Source organism: Heterodontus francisci, chromosome 16 (genome assembly GCF_036365525.1).
Source record: "Heterodontus francisci isolate sHetFra1 chromosome 16, sHetFra1.hap1, whole genome shotgun sequence".
NCBI classification, from domain to species: Eukaryota; Metazoa; Chordata; class Chondrichthyes; order Heterodontiformes; family Heterodontidae; genus Heterodontus; species Heterodontus francisci.
This window is the reverse complement of record NC_090386.1, coordinates 82,955,962-82,981,121: the sequence shown is the minus strand read 5'-3', so window position 1 is coordinate 82,981,121 and position 25,160 is coordinate 82,955,962. Positions and strand designations below refer to the sequence as shown.

The 25,160-nt window shown below is 40.5% G+C and overlaps 1 protein-coding gene across 11 annotated transcripts in view; it reads right to left on the bottom strand.

Annotated features, from left to right (window-relative positions):
- LOC137378257 (nuclear receptor coactivator 3-like) overlaps positions 1-25,160 on the bottom strand; it is a 295,743-nt gene that overhangs the window by 17,366 nt on the left and 253,217 nt on the right. For 8 of the 11 annotated variants that reach the window (XM_068048490.1, XM_068048500.1, XM_068048494.1 and 5 more), the window contains 11 exons: positions 24,292-24,432; positions 22,055-22,202; positions 19,474-20,788; positions 16,625-16,796; positions 13,702-13,902; positions 11,367-11,597; positions 10,383-10,530; positions 9,050-9,221; positions 6,672-6,977; positions 4,953-5,054; positions 3,147-3,372 (listed from right to left, as the gene is read on the bottom strand). In XM_068048490.1, coding sequence (XP_067904591.1) covers positions 3,147-3,372; positions 4,953-5,054; positions 6,672-6,977; positions 9,050-9,221; positions 10,383-10,530; positions 11,367-11,597; positions 13,702-13,902; positions 16,625-16,796; positions 19,474-20,788; positions 22,055-22,202; positions 24,292-24,432 — 3,162 coding nt within the window. The remainder of the gene's footprint in view (positions 1-3,146; positions 3,373-4,952; positions 5,055-6,671; positions 6,978-9,049; positions 9,222-10,382; positions 10,531-11,366; positions 11,598-13,701; positions 13,903-16,624; positions 16,797-19,473; positions 20,789-22,054; positions 22,203-24,291; positions 24,433-25,160) is intronic. The other 3 variants (XM_068048497.1, XM_068048498.1, XM_068048499.1) reach the window with 3 other exon arrangements.

Below are 25,160 nucleotides of genomic sequence, written 5' to 3'. Positions count from 1 at the left end.
GTGGGGGGAGGGGGGGGGGGGCGTTCACATGAGGAGAGATTTGGAAAGTTAAAGAGAAAGGACAAGGAAATAGCGCAGGGCAACGATATAGGTAATGAGAACCAGAGTTTGACAAGGGGGGACAGGGCGTACAAACATAATAGTACGCCAGCAAATAAGGTCAAGGTAGGGAAAAATGGTAAGACGACAGAATTAAAGGCTCTTTAGCTGAATGCTCGCAACATTCGTAATAAGATGGATGAATTGATAGCACAAAAAGAAATAAATGAGTATATGATAAGCAATACAGAGACATGGTAGTAAGGTGACCAAGGCTGGGACCTGAATATTAAACGGTATTTGACAGTTCAGAAGGGCAGGAGGAAAGGAAAAGGAGGTGGGGTAGCTCTGTTAATAAAGGATGAAATCAGTATAATAGTGAGAAATAATCTTGGTTCAGAAGATCAAGTTTGGGTGGAGCTAAGAAACAGCAAAGGAAAGAAGTCACTAGTGGGAGTAGTTATAGGCCCCCTAACAGTAGCTACAAAGTAGGACGGAGTATACATTGGGGGCTTGCAAGAAAGGTATGGCAATAATTCTGGGGGATTGTAATCATCACATCGATTGGACAAATCAAATTGGCAAATTAGCCTAGAGGATGAGTTCATAGAGTGTAGTTGGGGCAGTTTCTTAGAACAATGCGTTCTAGAACCTACCAAGAACCAGGGTATTTTGGACCTGGTAACGTGTAATGAGAGAGAATTAATTAAAGCCCTCATAGTAAAGGATCCTCTAGGCAAGAGTGATCATAACATGTGAATTTCACATTCAGTTTGACGGTGAGAAATGTGGGTCCATAACTAGCATCTTAAATTTAAATAAAGACAATTACATGGGTATGAAGACAGAGTTGGCTAAAGTGGACTTGGAAAATAGGTTAAAAGGTAAGATGGAAGAGAAGCAGTAGCGGACACTTAAGGAGATATTTCATAACGCTTTACAAAGATATATTCTAATGAGAAAAAACGAATCTACCAGAAGGATGCACCATCCATGGCTAACTGAGGAAGTTAAGGGTGACATAAAATTGGGAGAAAAGGCATATAATGCTGTGAAGATTAGTGGTAGGCTAGAAGATTGGGAAAATTTTAGAAACGAGCAAAGGTTGACAAAAAAAAAGGGAGAAATCGGAGTATGAGAGAAAACTAGCAAGAAATATAAAGATAGTAAAAGCTTCTACAAATATATAAAAAGGAAAAAAAAGAGTAGCTAAAGTGAGCATTGGCCTCTCAGAAGGTGAGATTGGGGAATTAATGGGAAACAAAGAAATGGCAGAGGCTTTGAACAAGTATTTTGTATCTGGTTTCACAGGAGAAAACACAAAAAGCATTCCATGAAAAGTAGAAAATCAGGAGGCAAAAGGAAAGGAGGAACTTAAAACAATCACTATCACTAGAGAAAAAGTAATTGGACTAAAGGCTGACAAGCTCCCTGGACCTGATGGCCTGCATCTGAGGGTCTGAAACGAAATGGCTGCCATAATAGTGGATGCATTGGTTGTAATCTTCCAAAATTCCCGAGATTCTGGAAATGTCCCAGTGGATTGGAAAACTGCAAGTGCAACACCTCTGTTCAAGGAAGGAGAGAGACAGAAAGCAGGAAACGATAGGCCAGTTAGTCTTATGTCTGTTGTTGGGAAAGTGCTAGACTCCATTATTAACAAGGTAGTAGAGGACATTTAGAAAATCACAATACAGTGAGGTAGAGTCAACATGATTTTGTGAAAGGGAAATCATGTTTGACAAATTTATTAGAGTTCTTTGAGGATGCATCAAGCAGGATGGATAAAAGGGAAGCAGTAGATGTAGTGTATTTGGATTTCCCAAAAGGCATTCGATAAGGTGCTACACAAGATAAGACCTCATGGTGCTGGGGGTCACATATTTGCATTGATAGAGGACTGGCTAACTAACAGGAAAGCTAGTCGGGATAAAGGAGTCATTTTCAGCAAAGCAAACTATAACTAGAGGAGTGCCACAGGGATCAGTGCTGGGGCCTCAACTATTTACAATCTATATTAATGACTTGGATGAAGGGACCGACTGTATTGTAGCCAAATTTGCTGATGATACTAAGATAGGTGGGAAAGCAAGTTGCAAGGAGGATACAAAGAGTCTGCAAAGGGATATTGATAGGTTAAGTGAATTGGCAAAAATTTGGCAGATGGAGTACAACATGGGAAAATGTGAGGTTGTCCACTTTGGCAGGAAGAATAGAAAAACAGATTATTTAAATGGAGAGAGACTGCAGAATTCTGTGGTACAGAGGGACCTGTGTCCTTGTACATGAATCACAAAAAATCAGCATGCAGATACAGCAAGTAATTAGGAAGGCAAATGGAATGTTAGCCTCTATTGCAAGGGAGATGGAGTATAAAAGTTGGGAAGTCTTGCTACAACAGTACAGAGCATTGGTGAGACTACACCTAGAGCACGGTGTATAGTTTGGTATATATTTAAGGAGGGGCATACTTGCATTGGAAGCAGTTCAGAGAAGGTTCACTAGGCTGATTCCTGGGATGAGGGGTTTGTCTTATGAGGAAAGGTTGAGCAGGTTGGGCCTACACTCGTTGGAGTTTAAAAGATTGAGAGGTGATCTTACTGAAATGTATAAGAAACTGAAGGGGCTTGACAGGGTAGATGCTGAGAGGATGCTCCCCCCGTGTGGAATCTAGACTAGGGGGCACAGTTTCAAATTAAGGGGTCTCCCATTTAAGATGGAGATGAGGAGGAATTTCTTCTCTCAGAGGGTCGTTAGTGTTTGGAATTCTCTTCCCCAGTGAAGATTGAATCATTGAATATATTCAAAACTGAGTTAGACAGATTTTTGATTGACAAGGGAGTCGAGGTGGGTGCAGTCAGGGAAGTGGAGTTAAGGCCACAATCAGATCAACCATGATCTTATTTAATGGCACAGCAGGCTTGAGGGGCAGAATGGCCTATTCCTGCTCCTGTTTCTTACATTCTTGCATTACGTTCTTGGATGCATCTCCTCCGGTCCTAGTGCGCAAGGCCTTAGGAGGAAGCCTAGTGACATAAATTTCTGGGATAAAGTACAATTGAAAATCAAAAAAAGACGAGAAGCCTTTGCTATCTTAAATTAAATACCATAATTTGGAGGGTATGTGAATTGCTGTGGTGATGCTGGGGTTATCGGAGGACCTCCCATAGCACCTTCCATGCCGGTAGGAGCCGTTACATTGGGTGGAGGGCTGAAGCCCTGCTGTTGCTGCTGTCGCATAATCATGGCTCGTTGCACCATATGCCTCTGGCGAAGTTGTTGACTCAGGAACTCTCGTTGCCGCTGGGCCATCATCTGTGCATTGAGAAAACCCTACAAATGAGTACAGAAGACATAAGCAGCCCACAATAACCTACAGACCAATTTTTTAGGACTGGACTATGATCAATTGATTTTTGTTTGAACTTATATGGCATTGAGAATTGAATAATTTCAACAGCATATTAGTATCAGACACCAGTAAAGGATCATTTTATAACTGGTCCAAAATTGGCTTTGTCAAGGACAGCTCAGATGGTCTCTAGTACAGTCCTCATCAACTTCTGCCTGGTACAATGATAATTTGAATAATGCACTTTGTCCAGAGACATCTATGTTTAGAAAAAGTCCTTGCACAGCATAGGTTCTCCCAGCCCTGGACTGAGAGAAATAGCTACTTCATTTCCTGCTGGTTCCATTATACTTCAGTAATTGCAGTACTGTTTCCCACCTCTCCTTGATTCTCATATCCCCTATTTAACAATGATATGCATTCACTGGAAATTACACTTTTTTGATCCAAAACTATTGTTGTTCTTCACGACAAGTCAGAAAATAGAAGTGTGTAGTAGGGGAACAGCAATTACTTAGGTTAAGTTAGAAGCAATGTTCCCTGTAAGCTGCAAGGCTGAAAGCCCCGGCACAGGCCGTACACAAATCAGCCTTTTTAAGTAATAAAAACAAGAAATGCTAGAACCACTCAGCAGGTCTGGCAGCATCTGTGGAAAGAGAAGCAGAGTTAACATTTCGGGTCAGTGACCCTTCTTCGGAACTAGCAAATATTGGAAATGTCAAAGGTTATAAGCAAGTGAGCCGGGGGTGGGGCAAGTGATAACAAAGGAGAAGGTGTAGATTGGACAAGGCCACATAGCTGACCAAGAGGTCATGGAGCAAAGGCAAACAATATGTTAATGGTGTGTTGAAAGACAAAGCATTAGTACAGATAGGGTGCTAACGAACTGAAGATTGAGCAACAGCAAAGTTCGTTAACACCCTATCTGTACTAATGCTTTCTCTTTCAACACACCATTAACATATTGTTTGCCTTTGCTCCATGACCTCTTGGTCAGCTATGTGGCCTTGTCCAATCTACACCTTCTCCTGTTATCTCTTGTCCCACCCCCGGCTCACTTGCTTCTAACCTTTGACATTTCTAATATTTGCTAGTTCCGAAGAAGGGTCACTGATCCGAAATGTTAACTCTGCTTCTCTTTCCACAGATGCTGCCAGACCTGCTGAGTGGTTCCAGCATTTCTTGTTTTTATTTGAGATTTCCAGCATCCGCAGTATTTTGCTTTTATTTTAGCCATTTTAAGTTATCGTGTCTGGCCATGTAAAAAAATTTAAAGGAGCGTGCACTTAAACAAATCAACCATGCACTCCGAAAAAAATGTAGAGGGAACATTGGTTAGAGGTCATTCGAAATTTATTCAGAAGTCTCATTATACCACAACCTCGGATAGAACATATACATTATGCGCTCTCAACTATAGAAAAACTATACACACTTCAGAAGGACCCTCAGTCTCACACTCCATGCTGCTTAACAAAATTGGCCTATGGGGAAAACCACTGTTACTTTATGTACTAATCACATATAAAAATATAAATAAAGATGAACTTTGGCCACTTACCTGTGCCACCATTTGCTGTGGTATGCCTGGTCGGAGAGCTGGATTGACTGTATTGGGGCTTTCTAATTTGACTCCAAGGGATTGACGGTTTGGATTCATAAGCTTCAAAACAGAAATTTCAAATGTCTTCCTAATTCTGATTCAAATATAGAATGCATCCCACATCAATGCTGCACAATTTTCTGATATCTCTCACATTTTCTACACAGTGGGAGAACCCATAATTTATAACAAGATTGAGTGATGACAATCAGAGGACCTCTGCCAATAACTCAATTATCAACAATTGCCATCCACTACTCAATTCTAGAAAGGTTGATAGCACTACTCAAAGTGACCAGGTAGTTGGGGATCAAAAAAGCAAACATTAAATTTTCCTTCACTATGGGGAAGTAACAAGCTTTGACTCCTTATCTCGGTCTAATCACCAAAATCATAGCAGCTACGAGGAATAGGACGCTTCAGAAGTTATGGGCACAGAGCTGTGTCCTACTATTCAGTTGTAAAGCACACTGTAAAATTAATATCCTAAAACATTAGATTTAATGAAGTTACTGAAATCCATCAGTGCCAGTAAGCAATAGGGCTTCACAATCTCATCCAGGGTTGATAGAGAACCTAACCAGCAGCGAAATACAGGAAAAAATCACTACTGTAATTGGCTGTGAAGACTGCAATTCTCTGTATATTTACACTGGCAACATCTGCTCCATCCGTCAGATTTCTAGCCCTGTGAATGACAGGAACCAGGCATGAGGAACTCAGCAGTGTGGGTACACAAACCCTTCACTTCCTCTTCTCGATCTTGGTTACTAAATATTTAAATATCTTAATATGATTTGTTAAGTATAAATTTTTCCACAGGCAAGATTCTGTGTATCTTCAATGACTAAATAGGGCACTGTAGAAATAGGAGTTTCAATTACAAAGCAAAATATTAAAGTAGCACCACTTAAAATTCCAGAAATTGAATGTTCAGTTCTTTAGTTTAGATGACCTAAATACTTAGGCTGATTGTCAGCTGATACTATCAGAAATATTATGATGGTGAAATTTTTTTAAAAAGACAATAGAATTATTCACCAGGACAAGGAACATGGCCTAAAAATTAAATGATGTTGCACCTGTTGATTGGTGCAAAATGGGTGCCAAACATTGTGAGCTGGAATATTAGTATCAGCATCAAGGGCCCTAATCTGAAACAGGTATTAGGCGTTTTGCATAGGCAAATTAAGAGGCCTGACACCGTTTTGATACCTTCTTTGCCAAATTGGTTTGCCCTTAACCCAATCCTCAAACGGACCGCTGAAGGCCACCACCAAAAATCTCAGCTTAAAAGAATAATTAACTTAATGTGGATCGGGAAAGGTGCAGGAGTGCTCATTCCGGCTCCACATTGAAAATATGGGCGACTGTTGGCTACGCTTGAGACTCCTCTCAAATGCTGCCTCAACCTCCCTCTTCTGATTGCTCTCCCAAGAGCTACCCGAGGGCTCGCTGAAGATCCTAGCAGTTGTCTGCAGTTCACCAGTCCAATATACCTGCGGCGCAAAATCGAGCCTTGGGCCTACTTATTCCAGTGTCGGAATCACGCTGCTGGCATGCAACCTCTAGGGCTATTTTTTAAATTTACATGATCAAGATCAAACTTTGAAAAGATCTAAAGAAAGATAATACATTAACATGGACAATCTGACTCACAGCACAAACTGCTCTTACCTGCTGCTGTCCTTGCAACCTCTGTTGAAGTTGAAATCTAAGTTGCTTGGGAGCAGAAGCATTCATCATGCGATGCCGGGCAAAGTTTGCTCTGGCATGAATGTTGGTAAGGGGGAAGTTGCCTTGCTGACCTATTTGATTCATCATAGGGTTAAAACTTGGTTGCTGGCCCTGCATGGAAGGATAACATCCCTGCACTGGACCAGGCTGAGAAGGAAATGGCTGACCATATATAGCTTTTTGTTCCAACATCATGACAGTGTCCTGCCCCGAGAACAGTTCTGAGTGTGCCTCAAGAGGTTGAGCCTAGGCAACAAAAATAATAAGGGTTAATTCTGTAAACCGTCAACAAAAGATGAACGTATCCAAAACGTTCATCTCTATTATCTTTAACAAATTCAAATAGACTGCAGCCTAATTCTTAGTGCAATGCCACTGTCCCAGGTCTGTTAACCCAGGTTGTCTGGTACAACACCATAGCTCCTCTCTTCACAGAACCTTCACGTGTAAAATGGTGAATAAGTCACATACAGAATTGGAATGCTACACATAAAGCTTTTAGCTGACAATCAATGTTTGTTCTTTGATAGTTTGCTAAAGGTTTGCAAGCTTTGCAGTTCCAGAGTGAGGTCGGCCAGCTCGACTGACGGCAGTGGCCTGCAAGTAGGTCCTGAGAAGGAAGGTGGCAAATAGGACGAGTGTAGGCCACTGTTGAGCCTGAAAAACTATCTGCATCACACGCAGTGCAAGCTCCCTCTAATTTTGACAAATTTCAGAGCAGGGACCTTAGACAGGTTAAGGCACCTCATTAGCATATTTAGGGCAGCTAATTCTCGTTTAAAGCAGCCACCAGCGACCTCTGAATTTCACTCAAGCCAATATGGCATTGGATGTATTACAACATAGCATTGGATGGTTCCTTTGAAGTATGGGGCCACTGTGTTCATTTTTTGCTCCCATTTTACGCCCAAAACAACTGGCAAGATAGAGTCCAATTTCTCTCCACAATCTCCAATTGAATGAAGTAGCACATTCATCCATTTCCCCACTTTGAACACCTTTGGGAAATTAAATGGAGTAAATGTGGTTCTGAGACATTTGCTCTTAGACTCTGATACCATAAACAAAGATAGAAAGCACTTTTTCTATTTACTGACTTGTATCTGACAGCAAGTTTGGCAAGTCAGATTTTTAAATATACTATGCTATGGCACTAATAAATTTATTTTAAGCATATAGAAATATTCATACTTGCTCTTATACCAGCTGCCAAAGCAACGTTCCTGAAATAATTGGAGATTTATTATGATGGTAATCAACTACATTAATCACTCAGTAGAAATAAGGAATTGCAAAATCAAAACCTTCAAGACATTCTTCTTTAAAGCAGAACAAATTATACTTTTTGGGATTTATCAACTCAAATTGCTCTTGCATCTTAATTGAGGAGCTAGAAGCATATCCCAGTCAACCCTCATTAAGAAGGCAGATGCATAACCCAGGTACTCAGCCTTTAGGTATTCTATGGATACCTACAGGATATAAATTTAAGCTTTAATATTTAAAAGCCAAAGAACATATTAATGGGAAGAAATCAAGAAAAGCCATTCAACATAGCCAATCATTTAGGTTCTTTTGAGAGACTGATCCCTTTGCCCCTCCCATATTAATTTACTTAATTCCCTGCCAATCCAGTAATCTATCCATTCTACGTCAGTTAAACTCTACCTAGAAATGAACTGTTACACTGATGAAATGGGATTACTTCATTGCTCTACATAAACTCCCACCATCATCTGCGCTTTGCTGCCAACACCTGCATGTTTAACCCACGACAGAGGTAGAGGGCCAGCAGACCAGGTCTATGAGGAACAGAGTAGCAGCCAAAGTGAACTCAATTTCAAGACAATGTTGGGCATGCAATATGGGGAGCAGATGTAGGAAATGCTAAATGCAAAACACAGCTGAAGCTAGTAATATGTAGAATATGATCTATGTTGCCTGACAATGCACAATTTGCACATAGAGGAAAGGTAATAACACAAGAAAGCTCTAACTATTTGCTGATTTGTTTTCAAAACCTGTCTCTTTCCATAACACATGCTAACAAAGAGAAAAGAAAGAGTCCTCAGAAAGTTCTCTCTGCAAATTGGCAATGCCATACTGGTTCATTGTGCTGTGAAGGTGTTTTCCTGAGGCTGGGTTACAATGATGGGTGCAACCTGCATCTGGTCAGAAAGTACCCAACAATAAGACTGGTTGATTGCAGCACAATGTACAATCTGTTATTTACCATTCTCCAGTTCTGCCATCCCTTACCATTACAGCCACAAGTCAATAAAATGAAAATACAAAACAGAAAGGATTGATTGTTGTACCTGACTGATAAGATCTGGAATTCCTAATGCCCTGTCAATTTCTTCTAGACCCATTTCATCTGCATTGCTCAGGAGTGTGTCTAACTGATCCAGTAGAGCTTTTTCATCATTCTGAGCCTCTGCAGTGGTGGGAGGGCAAAGAAGATCATCCAGGGAGCTTCCAAATGGCTGCCTGCAACAGACCATATTTACAGCCAAATGCATTATTGCAGGTACAGACAGTACAAATTGACCACAAACAAACTTTAACTTGGGTAGAGATAGGAGGGAATAGTAGAGGCTGTTTTAATACAGATGAATCCTGAGGCTCTGACCACCATCTGCAACCCCTTCCACTTTATACCATTAGTGAATCACTGAGATTAGCTTTCCTAGTTTTAATCACATTAACAGCTCAGGTACTTAGAGAAGCTTATGGCACAGGAGCCCATTTGACCTACTGTGTCTATGTCAGCTCTTTGAGACAGCAATCCAAAACTAATTCCAATCCTCTCTTCCCAATGGAGTGAGAGGCCCACAAGTACAGTTTCATTTGCTGGAATTATCTCCCTTAAGCAGAAGCACTTTGGAAATGAAACCAAAGAAAATCTGCTGATAACAGCATGCGCCTCTGCCTGTTCACACACGAGGTTTCATAGGGTGCCAAGACACAGTCTCAGTTCTCTGGTTCCACAAATTGCAAGTTCCCAATCTGAACCATTCCATCAGAGGGAGGCACTGACTGGATGCTTGAGGCTTGCCAAGGAGGGAAGGAGAGAAAACTGAAAGGAGAGTGACACCAGGTTGTTCTACTCAACCATTGAATAGACTGTAACCCATCTTTTGTGTTTGCAATCCAGCACCTGAAGTCAAAGAAACTGTTCATCACTGACCTTGGGACAGCCTATTTCCCAGCTCAACTTCAATTTGACAAGCTCAACTTACACAAAATGGATATAGGTGAGATGGTTAGTTAGAACTCAGCCAAATGGTAGCAGGACAGTCTGCTGATCATGAAATGAATTTGGACCGTCCGCAGTGTGCACCATATCACAGCAACAAATGGTCTGTAATTTGCCACTAATTAACATCAGAGAGACCACAGATACCCAATTTAGGAAATGAAAATGTCAGAGTAGGGGTTTCCCGCAAAGCACTGTAGGTAGAGTTTTACTCTACTCTTAACTAGTGCTACATCTGACCTGGGTTTGCTTGAAGTGAACACAAAAGAAACCATCAAAAATTAAACTTGGCTGATTCTAATGTGAATGTTTACTCCAAATGTGAACCTTTGTTATGAAAATAAAACAAGCAGCACAATCAATTTTGTTTCTAGCACAACTGACAAGCTAACCTGCTCTGGTTGCCTGAAGTTCCTTGTTCCATCTGAAGGACACCTTCTGACCATGATGTAGTTGGATTGGTTGGACCTTGCTGTTGCCCAAACTGGGGACCTCCAAGACCCATATCCATTTCTGAAGGTCCTAGGTAATAAGATGATACTTGTGCAAAAAATTGTAGACTTTTAAAAAATCTGGATGCTGTACAGTAAAATTAAATAAATTAACAGATCTTTATCATGCCCATCCCCACCCGATCACAAATTAACTTTCTTTTTTTGAAAAGAACTTCCAATCAAGAAGGTGGATTTGTGATCTGCTCCTCTGTCTCTACCAATTCAACTCAAGCTTACTAGAAGGTGCTTAAGAACAGTTCAGATCCTGCTCCAATTTTTCTTCCTCCCTCTCATCTATGCCTTGCTTTCCCACAGTGTCCTCTCCAATGGCATGACCTATATCCTGCGCTCATAATGGTAGACAAGCACACCATTCTATCTCTGGTAATTTTAAAATTTCATCAATGATCTCCACTGTTTGATTTATGCTGGGATATAGTTCCGCAAACACCTGAGGAGCCATTCTTCCTGTCTAAGCCTAGACAGCCAGCACTGGCAGGTTAATGGACCACGGCTGAACCCAACATGTTCCTCATCCTGACTAATTATCTATGCAAAAATATTTAGTTTTGTTTTACATGGAAAGATCTGATTGTAGCAACAGTGCTGTTCGGTAATTCTGAACAGGAATGAAGTGGGTGGGACAAATGAGGTGACTGCGCTGATCACAAAATCATTATAAACATGCACAATAATTAAAGGATAGAAAAGTGGGTAATATAATGAAAGGACTGACTTTAAAGGTCAGACTGAACTTAAATAAGCTTTGGTCTATCCTTCAAGCAAAATGCAGAACTCAGAAATTATAATGAATTCATTTCTGACAGATGGTTTTGGAAATTGAAGGAGGGGGAAGGAAAGAGGAGAAAAATATAAACTTACTCAGTCCCATCATCTGTTGCTGAATCAATGTTCTGGCACCAGATTGTCCATTAGACCGCATCTGCATTGCAAGTGAGGAGTTACCAACCATAGCTCTTTGCATAGACGAGCTATAGTCTGAACCTGGTCTAATCATAGAACCAGGACCCGTGTTCCCGGTAGAGTTTGGCAATCCCCACTCTCCTGTTGCCATGGCTGTTTGCTGAGCAATGCTCATACCTCCATGTGTACCTGATGAAATGCAATGTGCATTTGAATAGTGAAAAAATCCAAAGTCATATATTCTGTCTGGAACAGCAAGATTTGAACGGGCTAATATTCCTTCCATAATTACATTTGCAAAGTTGAGATATGCCCACTAGAAAATGCTCACTTCAGTTCACACTGTATATCTACAGAAATATTTTGTCCATTCTACAGACCGCCTACATATAACCTGATATTACACAACTGTCATCTCACTGAAATAAAAGGTCCCAACAGCAAATAAATGAATGGCCAGTCAACGTTTCACAGGGTATTGGTTGAGGAGCAAATGTTGGTCAGGACACTGGGAGAACTGCTTGCTTCTATTTACATCCACCTAAAGAGACAGAAGGAGCCCCGGGTCAATGTCTCATCCAAAAGACAACATCTCTGACAACGCAGCAAAGTCTTATTGCAACAGCATTTGGAATTAAGGGGAACATGGCCACACAGAGATATGGCTGGAGCGTAGAAAGCAAAGATTAAGGGTATCTATGTAATGAGTGGTGTTCCATAAGCGTTTGTGCTGAGGCTGTTCATATTTGCCATACTTAGAAATGATGTGAACTTAGGAATTAAAGGATTATTAAAATTTGTTGTAATTTACCATATCCGGCCCAGTCAACAACAGGGACCAGAAAAGGCTGTAGGAGGACATTGGCTAGCAGGTTGGGGAGATAGGCAAGTCCAATGTATAAAAATGTGAAGTACTACAGTGTAGGAGAACAGGAAAAGGAAATACACATTAATTAACACAATTTTAACTGAACAAAGGAGTAGAGTGGCCTTGTTATGAAGGTACACCAGGTCATTAAAAGATGGCAGCGCACGTATAGGCAGTCACAAAATGGGCGACCCTTGGTGTTGCAAATCGAGGCAGGCTTGAGTAGTTTCTCTGCTTTTCAGAACACTATTTTTAGTAAGATGGTGAATAAGTACAGATTCCCTATTGCCACAATAAGCTTTGGAGAGCTGTTTCAATTATTCAAAGGAACATGGGCATAAATTACAAGAATATCGATCTAAAAAAAAACCTGACCATAAAAGTATTTAAAGTTTTATCATTTTGTCCAAAGTTCTCAACAAAACTGTTGTGAAATGGCAGCATGACAAGTTTTTTTTAAATTGGTAAGAACAGAAAGTATGGAATGAACAAAGGCCACTCATTCCATCAAGTCCACTCTCGCCACAGACCATGAACAACTTGTTCTAACGTTCTTTCATCTAACCTACTCTCTTCCTTAAAGTGTAAAACCTTGAAGGTAAAGTTCACATAACTTTCTGCATGAGCTCTCAAATGATTCAACCAAGAATTCAGGAATATTGATCAGTCTTTTGTCTGCCCACTCAAGGGGGCCAAAAAAAACATAGCACTATTATGAAAAAGAGCAGGGGAGTTATCCCCAGTGTCCTGGCTGGTATTTATCCTTCAATCAACATTACTAAAAACAGATTATCTGATCATCATCACATTGCTGTTTGTGGGAGCTTGCTGTGTCCAAATTAGCTGCCGCTATTCTAAAATTGCAACAGCGATACACTTCAAAAGTATTTCATTGACTGTAAAGCACTTTGGGATGTCCTGAGGTCAAGAGAGGTACTATGTAAGGGCAAATTCTTTCTTGATTTCTTTCAGCAGGTGGACTATGGCATCGAACAGATGATTCAATGACTGAACCATAATTACAGCAGAACTGGAACCACTGAGCTTCTTTAAGAATTTAATCATCTGTGTCTATCCCTATAACCTTCAATTCCATTCTTACCCAGAGAGTAATTGAGTGCCTCATTTTCAAGAGTTAATACACATAGGAAGAACTGTTTTTGACTATGGTCTGTTCCATATAAACAGAGAGAAGAGAGTTTCCTTTTTGTAATACATAGATTGTGAACACATCCTTCAACAACAAAGTTATGATTTTGCTACACAATATGAAATTTCTTCTTTCAGATGGGACACTCCTAACCTTGTGTGGGCAAAAATAAAAACTGAAAGTCAGCAGTGACAGCAAGTTTCTAAACAGTTTTTCCTTTGTGTACTTACAAAATCTATCAACTGTTTTATAGACGCAAAACATTGGAAATATACCTGCACTCCCCACAAAACTTTCTTGACTGCCTCCCATCCGGTTTGCCATCATTGCTTGCTTTGCCATCATTGCATATGGGGTGCTGTTTCTCAGAGGAGAGCCAAGTCCTGCACTGGGCTGGCCCTGAGTGTTAATATCCAACGACATGGCTCGACTAAACCGAGGTCTGGAGGGTTGCGTAGGTGGTGGACTGCTTAAAGCTAATAGGAATGACACAAAGAGTTATCTTCATAGCAGGTACTTAGAAAATGAAGCAAAATGTGAATCCATACAAAATAAATCTCTACCATTCTCTTTCCATTCACGTAGAATTTTACAGCATAGGAGACCATTCTGCGCATCGAGTCTGTACCAGCTTTCTCAAAAAGTCAATTTGTTCCATTCCCATGCCCTCCTCCCAAATTTTCTTTTTCATATTTTCTTCCTATAGAGTATCTATAGAGTAAAGAACTCAAAACAAAAATCACTACCTCTATTAAAATGATTTCCACTTTGTGCAGTATTGGGTTTATTGTATGAAGGCAGGGAATTGAAAGTCCAATTCACAGTAACTAAAAGGAATTTCTACTCCTTATGCAGAGTTAGAGGTAAAAAAGTCTTTTGAAATGGATCTTCATGATTTTATGACAAATACTCTGTTGAATATTACAGAAAGAGAAACCAAAATAATATTATTTTAATTATTTTTCCTTAAGCAAAAAGTAGCATCATTGTTGAAAATGACTTGCAGAAACTAGTGAGCACTGATCATCGGTGATGGTAATTAATCCAGGGAGTTTGCTTTAACTGTGTGGCAATTCAGCTTTCTCGCATTGGTTGGCTCAATAACGTCTCCAAACCATTTCCTAAACAAAGACATCAACATTCCCTTTTTAAAGGGAGTGTTTATATTTAAGTCAACGGAAACAAAACATTAAAACAAAAACAAAAATTTGAAGTGAATCCTACTATTAAGGTTGATGGTTGACCTCAGTTGCGCAAGGTACACCAACCAACTTTTGAACTATTAGAAAAAGTCACGTATATAGATACGTAAACTGCATTCCCCCCAATCCGCTGCAACTAAAGCACTGCCCTTGATGATGAATTAATTTCCTATCCAACTTTCAACCTAAATAACCAAAAGAAAGTAACTGGTCATTTATCTCATTGTTGTTTGGGCACAAGTTGCCTGCTGCATTTGTCTATAAACCTACAGTGATTATACTTGAAAGTAAGTAATTCACTGGGTGTGAAGTGCTTTAGGATACTTAAATGCAAATGCTTGCTTTTTTAAATAACATGATTTTTTAAAAAAAGAAATTAGTCAATGCGAATCCTTCCTTTTTTCAAACAAATTGTCAGAATATGAACTGAATATTTATTCAGCAGGGTATGAATTAATCAACATTTGACTTTAATAAAGAATATGCAACATCAAATAGAATTCAATACCAAGAGACAACAGAGGCAGACATACTTGACTGTTATAGTCTTAAAAATAAACTCAATCAAGTTACAATATTTAAATGTTTATGTAAAATGCAAGTGATAGTGTATAAATTCATAACTAGTTATCACTATTGGAAATTTTTATATGCAATTTTATCCTGATGAACCCAATCACTTTCCAAGAAATTCCCGACACTGCATAAAATTCTTAGTCCAAGCTTCCAACTTAGTTAGAATTAAAATTAGAACAAAATGCATTGCTGAGATACAATGTGATGATTTTCAGTTTCTCCCTCCGCACCACTGCATGGGTGCCAGGCAGGCAAAAAGCATCTGAAGAAGCACATTTGTGCATGTGATGAGTTGGACTTGCCTGTACATCAGTAACTATCTTACCCCTGACATATCCGTGCTGCAAGGATGTCCCTTGGCAGTGCCTGGGACCTGAAAAGGGGGGTTTTCTGCAGCAGATGTAATGACTGCCAGTTCTGAGGCAATCAAAAGGTCTCCAGTGCCAATCCCTGCCCCGGGAAGAAAAAAAAAAAGAGGCTTTCCTTTGCTCCTCTGGTCTTGGCTGCTTGACCCTCTTGTATTTTGTGAAAGGATGGGTGCAGGACTATGGCCATCTCTCAAAATGGGCTTCTTGCCAGCACTGGAGGGGAATTTGAGATGGGAAAGCCAATAAAGTTCCCAGTCATTAACAAGGCAATATCCAGCCTGCCCTACCTCTCCATTCAAGGCAAGCCCAGAAATCCCAGGGCAAAGTAACAGGGACAAGGACCTGAATCACAGCCAATTAGCTTTCACAAGATGTTGTCTTAAGAAAGATATAAGTGCATTTCTGTGCGCTTTGGCATTTAGTCAATGGTATGGTTATAATACCACCAAATTCCTCTTAAAAACATTTCAAATCAGAAATATTGTGCACATTGTTTTAGGATCAAGATCTAGAGAGTGAATGGGAATCTTAGGGATTATGCGCTTTTGCCATATTCTACAGTGCAATTCCTGGACAAAATCTTAGAACATACTTTCCCCAGTAACTGACATTTCCAAACACACCACCAGTGCAGCACTTTTCCCTAACCAACCTTCTGACTACTGCATTTCAGCCCCCACCAACAGAGAAGAGACTCCTCAGAAAAAGCATGACAGTCCATAACCAAACTTCAGTGTCATATAGGTGTCATGCTCCTTCTGTACTCAAACCTCTGACATGACACACCACGATTCTCCGTAACTGTGTATTATAATGTTTCCACTCTTTACTACCAAATTATCCATCACTCCAACCCTCAAAATCTCTCATAGTTCAGTTCCCTGTAGTCCAATCCTCTGATAATGATGCACTTTGTTTATAATTTAATCCTAAACACTAAAGCTCCCTGCATGTTAAAGATAAATGCATTATCAGAATCAGACAGCAGATGGCGAAGCTTTCCACCCCATAACAGAAGAACGATTCCACCATCAGTAACAGAACCAACTTACTGCCACGGATCTGCTTCGGTGTCCCTGGGGAAGGTGAGTGACCTCTTTCAAATGCCATGACATCCTGAAACATTGCTTGTTTGTTTATCATAGTGCTGCTAGTCCCAGACTCGGGGTAATACTGGGGCAAATCACCCAGAATATCATCTAAAGTGTCCAATTCATTGCTCGTCTGGAATATAAAATGTAAGAAAAATCAATATTAGGAGTTTAAGGCCCATCCTGACTGAATGACTACAAATTTATGGTAAATAAACACAGCAACTGCTTGTTTGCTCAAGCCACTTGTCAACTAAATATAATTTTTGCTTTGTTTAGAAAGAGTTCAACAGAAGAAACCTTTCATAAAACATTTTATCTAAAATTTGTGTGCATGATTAGCTTTAACTGGAAATTGGCTGTTTGCAATGAGGTCCTGTCATCAGAAGTACCATAGGCATGGCTGCATAATTAAATCCGATTCCCAAGAGAATGTACAATAAATGTTACAAATAGGATAAATAAAAAAATGAAATGTTCATCCAAACGAAGAGGTTAATGGGGCGCTCAGAGAATGAATATGGCAGCCAAGCCTAAGTGGAGGTCAAAGGAACAGTATGGCCCTGACATTGAGGGGCAAAATGGTGCAAAATGGAACTTTTGCCCATCTGCCTGCTGCTGATTTCTCTCACCCCATCTAAAATCTCATGGTCATTTCAATGTTTTAGGCATAAACCTGAACTATTTGCTGAGAAAGAGGTTACCACCTGAGCTCATGGGCCTGCTGGATTCAGGGAGGGAGGACTGAAATCTTACAAATTATCCTGTTTCTTTCTTTTGATGGCTTCTGCAATTAATGTCACAACAAAACCAGCCTTTGTATATTTAAACTTTCCCTACCCTCATGGCCTTAACAATGTGCAATGAGTCAAATTCACTAGTATCCTTGGCATTTAGTGCTGCTAAAGAAATAAATGAGGGAAGTCATATGATGCATTTCCCTCATTTACATGCGTTTTTAATATGGGTGCCTATTTAGGACAAATGTACTAACTGTCCACCTCCAAATGCTTCACAATTTTTGATAGAGCAGAAAAGATGCAAAACTCTAGTGGACCCAAGTTTAATCCCCACCAACACCGTGTCCCCCACTCCCAGTGTGTCCTAGAATTGCTCTTTGCACCCCCAGGAAGTTGAGGACCATGTTTGAGGACCAAGTCATACAGCCAGCGAGGTCCCAAGTTCTAATGCTGAACTACACAGAATAAAGCTGATCTCAATGAGGACAGCAGTTCTGAATCTACAAATGGCCTCAAAACCCTTGAACAGTGGGGCATCAGCCAGGTTCTACTCCTGCCCGGTATCCAGTAATCCTGCTGAAAAGTCTGTAAGTATGACTTTGGATAAGAACAGGACTGGCTATTCTAGCATTGAACCGTCTACCAACACTTATTCTCTAAGCGCTCTGGTCGAGATTCTGGATGGCAACCACACCCAAAAAAGTAAATATTCTCCAGCAAGAGCTAATGTATGACTTGATCAAGTGACACGTAAGTCGTTAGCAGCAGTGCTCAATTAATGAAATTATTGTGCTGATCATAAAACATACCAACACGCATTCATACAGCAATCTGAAGCTCGAATATATGATGTAACCTGCAATGTATTCCCAGGCATTTTTAAAAAATAATTTATCAGATTGGGTCATTGCACACTATGAGACGATCAATAAACACTATTGGGAAGTAGTGAGAATAGGCTTGTTTCAGAAGACAAGAAATGCTGAATTCCAAGGCTGATTCTTGAATTTTTTGATGTAACAAAGAACAGCAACATAGAGGAGCAATGAAGGGAAATACAATAGAAGCAGGGAAGACAACATAGCCTATCTGTAAACTCTTGTGGGCACACCACTAGCAACGGTGTTTAGGGCACTTGTACATCCAGTATAACACAGGGCTGGATTTTACAGGGCTGCCGACGTTGGGCTCCATGGCTTGGGGGGGGATGGGGGGGCTGGCCAGACGATCGTTCTGACAGGGACCCACCACGGAGTCCGACACCAGGAGTGACGGGCTTGATCTTCCCGGCACCAGCGGTGAGGCTCTGGCAGTGCCCCCAGCCGCTGGGCGACAGGACCCAGCTTTGAATATTTAAATTAAGCACATGAATAGATTTAAATAAAATTCACTCCACTCTTACCTTCGGGCTGTGATCTTCTGAGCGGCGGCTGGCACTCAAGCACCTTCACTTTCCATCCAGGGAAACCAGGCGCCACAGTGGTGGGGAAGGGGGGGACCTTTTGATTTTTAGTGCTGAGGTAGAGGGGGGTGGAGAAGCAGGGAGAACGGGGTCAGATTTACAGTACTAGTGTAAGGGATGGTGGGAAGGGATGCCCTTGGTAATTTGTTCAGTTTGGGGGTGGGAGGGAGGGGCCGAAGGTCAAGTGTTGAAGGATAGTGTTTTTGGGGGGCGGCGGCGGCGACGAGGGGGAAGGGTGGAGGAATAGGGCACATATTGAATTTAATTGTTATTCGGGGGTGGGAAAGGGGCGACAGATTTTTAAATTGTACAGCTGGAGGGGTATAACTTTAAAAACGTAAATTAGCGGGCCGGGCTGGCTGCCCTTTAAAAATGACGCCACCGCCTGCGTACAGGCAACTGACGTTATTGCCGGCGTCAGAGAGCCTGCCCCCTCCACCTGATTGGTTGGGCCAATCAGTGCATTATCGTGGGCCGCCGCGAGTAAGATCACGGCGGCATGGCAGTGGGCTGCCATTTTTGTCGCCCGTCACCGGGCGCATCAAATCCAGCCCACGAAACTCTACCTCACACATTCAAGTAGTAAAATTCAATTCTTTTTCTCTTACCTGGTCAGTTGGTTCAGTCTTGATGCGCACTTCATCTTTCACCTGTATCGAACCTGAAATTTTTGCTGCATTACAAGGATCCATTTTGTCCATTCCTTCAATTTTAGGCTTAATATCCTTTAAAGTGAGTTCTTTTGGATCATCTTTATCTAACAGGTATCGCAGTAGTGCATTATTTTCCTTCTTCTTCGGGCTCATCTGTTCTTGTTTGATCACTGCGTCTCCCGCTGGTGTCATGCTGCCTGAATCCTGACAAGACTCTTTGCCCGTAGCCTCTGCAGTAAGCTTGGCCACTTCAGCAGGAGAGTTTCCATTCTTCAGCAGCTTGTGTAAAATTTTGTGTTTCTCTTGTAAAGAAGAGCCATGCAATCCAGTTGCAGCAGAATTGCCACCAGCTGTAGCCGAGGTTGAGGAAACCCCTGTTGGACTTGTGATGCCTGCAGAGGAGTCCTTAAGACTAGAATCCAAGTTGGAGCTTGTTAAAGAAGTGAGCCCCATATCATCTGAGGGAGAGGTCAGTAACTGCAAAAGTTTGGTGTGGTTTTTGTTCTCTTGGAATCTTCTCTGGCCCTCTATGTTGTCACTGTTAACAAAAAGGTTCAGATTTCCTTCCTTGATGTTCTTCTGTTCACTATGAGCATCTCTACTTTCTGGTCGGCCCACTGTGCTCTCAACTTGGTTGTGTTCCCCAAAAAGGCCAGGAGAATCTTTTAGATCCATGCTACCCATCTTTGATTGCTGGATCAAGCTCACATTTGGGGAAGTTTCCATTTTTTGACCAGGCGAAGATAGCGATGACAGGAGTGAAACTCCCAATCCTTCACTAATGGCTTGAAGTGCATTAAGGGAACTACTAGAGAAGGTGCTACTTCCTGTGCTGTTTATATGTCCCACTGGTGACTGCATGCCACCAGTTGAAGAATATTGGCTGGGCCCCATTCGTGGACTTACCCGATGCCTCGGTGAAAGCATTAGATTCTGTTGGGTGGTGTTCACCCCAGGGCTACTATGGGGGGGGCTGTTCATGGTGAGTGCATAGCTGTTCCCCTGTAAGTTAGGTGCCTGCATACCAGACCCGTGGTTCATTGCACCAACAGTCCCACTTCCTGCACCAAACCTTCCCATCTGCCCCATAGAACTGGGGTCATTCAAGCTATTTACACCATAGGTCATATTATTTTGCATTGGCATTCCCTGTCCTGCTGCCCCTGATGGCAAGCTCATATTTCCCGAAGAGTTTGTGCTTGCTGTGGCAAGTGTTTTCATCATTTCTTGCCCCATGCTGGTTTGGTTCAATCTGCAACCATTCTGTTCCCTATAAGTAGAACAGGATTATTGGGGGTTAGATTCAGTATTAACAATTAGATTTTCATTCACCGTGAAGGAAATAGCCAAAGGACAAAATGGCATCATTTACCAATAATAAAAAAAAAAAATCATAATCCCACTTCTGGACATTCCTGTCATTAAAAATCTGGACACGCTTACCCTCACCCCCTTACCCAAGGTCTCCATATTCTCTTCAGCTTTATTAATATCTAGGACTTTCAATCCTCTCAAAACTGCCACTAACCAAAAGAAAGAAATATGAATCTTACAATTGCTGACTTAGTTAACAGGCTGTAATCTAGTGTAGCAACTATCAATTTTAGTTGAAACTTTTAAAGTAGAACAGCTGAAAAACATAAATTATGGAACTTATGGTGTTAACCTTTCCTCAAAGTAAAATGTTGTACAACTAAGAAAGGACAGAAGTAAAACAATGTACACTAGTGCAACTTGAATTAGCTCAAATATAAAACTCTACTCATCTCTTCAGAACCTCTGTAACTGATGCTAAATTTCTAGAAAACTCTTTTTCAAGTGAAAACAAAAGCGGAAGCCCAATATTTAGTAAATAATCGTAAAAAATAAACTGACCCAAAACATGAGCTGAAGTGTTGCAGAACTGGTCTTTCTGTATGGTTTTGTTCCTTGATTGAAAAAAATCTGCACTAACTTTACATATCTAACTGCACCACACCTGCACAAACTCTGCATTGGCAGTGATGGAACATATTTCTTATTGCAGAATCATAAACAAAACTCTGAATTTTAATCCTAAATAAAATTACCAACTGACAAATTGATATCAGATGCAGGCAAAACCAAAATGACAAAGGTGTAATGACCATGTTGAGACAGGATGTGACTTCCCACACTGCAGGCTCTGGACCTCACTTAGGCCTTTGTTGGAGGTAAAGAGTTCAGACAAGAAGTGAGGGATCACAGAAAGCAAAGTCAACCCGTGCAAATCTGAAAAGTCATCTAGTGATCTGCTAAACAGTAGAATATACACAAACATGGCAATTCTCATACCTGTGCAGTTGTTAAATAGTGTGTCACAGGGAGAGAAAAACATAGTAGAAAGACAATAGATTGCCTAATGTGTCTTTATTAATCTACCTGTTTGAATATATGAAGTAGCTGATGGGCAGCTACAATATAAGCATTATATAAAAGCTGTACTTCTTAAGATATTGTAACAAGAAAAAGAATTATTTTCTACCAAATAGTTGCAGATCTCAGCATATTCCTGTACCTTTGCAGCAAGTGTGTGGAACCAAAGCCAAGGGACTCATTGGATGCTGGGTTGCGTAAAAGCTTGGTCTTGGTTTGTGCAGTGACTATAGTGCCATCTGACAAGGAGAATCGATAAAGGGGACTCTCAGCTTGGCCTTGCGTCAAGGCTAAGAAAAGAAAAAAAAAAGTATGTTACTATGCAAACCAGCGGACACCAATTAAAGCTAAAGAACATAATCTGTTTGGGTGGAGCTAAGAAACAGAAAGGGGCAGCAAACATTGGTAGGAGTTGTTTATAGGCCACCAAACAGTAGCAGTAGTGTGGGGCATGGTATCAGGAGTCTAGAGAAGCATGTAGCATGGGTAATACAGTAATTATGGGTGACTTCAATCTGCATATAAACTGGGTAAACTTAATGAGCACTAAAGCTGTGGAGGACAAGTTTCTTGAGCATGTTAGGGATGGTTTTCTAGAGCAGTATGTTGAGGAACCGACTAGAGAGCAGGCTATTTTAGATCTAGTAATATGTAATGAGAAAGGGCTAATTAATAAACTTGATGTAAAAGAATCTTTAGGGATGAATGACCTTAATATGATAGAATTTTACATGATGTTTAAAAGTGAGGTAGTTCAATCTGAAGCCAGAGTGTTAAATTTGAACAAAGGAAATTATGAAGGTCTAAGGGGCAAATTGGCTGAGGTGGATTGGGAAAATACATTAAAAGGTATGACAGTACATAGGCAATAGTCTTTAAAGAAATATTACATGGTTTACAGCAACTATACATTCCTTCAAGGCACAAAAACCTCAAAAGTAAACCGTGGATAACAAAGGGAGTTAAAGATTGTACAAGATTAAAAGAGAAGGCCTATAAAGTCGCCAGAAATAGCGGTAAACCTGAGGATTGGGAGAATTTTAGAATACATCAAAGGAGAGCCAAGAAACTGATAAAGAAAGGGAGAATAGAATATGAATGTAAGTTATCAAAAAATATAAAATGGACTGTAAAAGCTTCTATAGGTAGAAGAATGAGAGGTGATCCCATTGAAACCTACACAAAATAAAAATACTTAGGGGATAGGCAGGGTAGATGCAGCTAAGATGTTCCCCCTGGTAGGGGAGTCTAGAACCAAAGAACACAATTTCAAAATAAGGGGGAACTTGAAACAGAGATGAGAAGAAATTTCTCTACTCAGAGGGTTATGAATCTTTGGAATTCTCTATCCCAGATGGCTGTTGAAGCTCAGTCATTGAGTATGTTTAAAGCAGAGATTGACAGATTTCTAAATACAAATGACATGAGGGGATATGAGGATAGTGTGGGAAAAAGGCATTGAAGTGGAAGATCAGGCAAGATCACATTGAATGGCAGGGCAGGCTCGATGGACTGAATGACCTACTCCTGCTCTTATATTCCCATGTTCCTATAATCTACTGGGTCAATATGCCAATTACATGAACAGCAGAGCCAGCAATGCAATAGAACTTTTCAAAAATTTTTACACATTGTCTGCTATTACGCACTTTACATTGTATTGAGAAAATAAAGAATAAGTCTAAAAAAGTAGATAAAATACAACCATATATACCTGAGCTACAGGGAGGATAAACTGCCTTAAAATTGGGAAGCTACAGCCAGCCTGCTTGTTCTCTCTAATATTTATGGATCGTTTGAACTCATTATTTTTGTTTAAAAAAAACAGTTGCAAACTGATGGTCTTTGATATACTCGAGAGACAGTACAAGAATTGGTGAGCTCATTGTGCCAGTCACTACATACTGCATACAAATTCAGGCAAACAGGGTCAGAATAAAAAGCAACCCATGTACTCCCATCATGTTAGTATGGGGTGAGGGAGAGGAAGGAAATTGATGCTGATTAATTGAGTAATAAATAGTTAAATGGACAAACCCTGATAACCAGAAAGATTTTGTTACATGCCAGTGAAAGCAGGAAAGAGGTTGACAAAGAGCATTTTGCCCCTATAGACACTAACATTTCAAATCTATTTTCTAAAAAAATGAGCAGTGCATGAACAGTTTGTAATAAAACAGTGTCTTTGATCTATAATGATATATCTAATTTTAATAAAACTAGTTTTGAGGGCTTGCCCTGTTCTTTCACCAACACCCCCGATCCACATCACTCGCAAATCTCAATTCCACTTAGGAATATCAGTATGTGTGCATCTATTCCTCATAATTCATCAATAACTACTTATTTCTAGGCCAATGCTATTTTGAAGCACTTCACCTTCATGGTAATGTCTTTTTAGAGACCATGGCTGTCCATCATTATGGTGAAAGAACCTCTGAATGCATCTTCTTACAAGATCTTCCCAGCCTGGCTTCATCGAGGCACGCAGGGAACTTGGATCTATTGAAGTAATTTTGCCTAAAAATGGGAAAGAGAGGACAGAAGCTCAAAACAAAATCAGTTCAATTGTTAGAGCAGTAAAGAGTAAACTAAGTGAGAGTTGTGACAAACAAGAACAACACGCATTTATGTAGCGCGGTTACCCTAGAAACAAGTATAATACAGAGTGAACCAGAATTCTGCAAGTTACAGAACACCTTTCAACCATCGAGTTGGCTTAAGTGGTCAGACAATCTTGTTCCATATTCAAAGAGATTGATGAAGATTCACTTAGTCATTCAAATTATGTCACCATATCAATAATAAAGACAATGACATCAACTTGGAATTTCATGCCTTTTATGCAATAAAATGTCCTGAAGTTGTATATTGGGGGTTGGGGTGGTGGAGTGGGACAGGTCATGTGACCTGAGCAGAATGGAGTGAAATTACAAAAAGACTGAAATGACTGTCAATTAGATAAGTTTTGAGAATGCAGCAAGATGGATGTGTGTACAAACATCATTTCAAAGGGTGGGCAAGGTAGCTGAATTAATACTAAAGTGGAAGAGGGTGGGGGTGGGAAATGACACAGCAGAACTGAGTTGTAAGAGAGTTGTCTGCAAGCACATAGAGTTGAAACTTGCAGAGACAACAGCTGGAAGGATTTGAAAATGGGAACAAGAATTTGAAAGTCGATCCACAGAGGGACAAGCCGCAAAAGGCGGCTGGTGGAAAAAAAAGTGACAGGAGTGAGAGATTAGTAT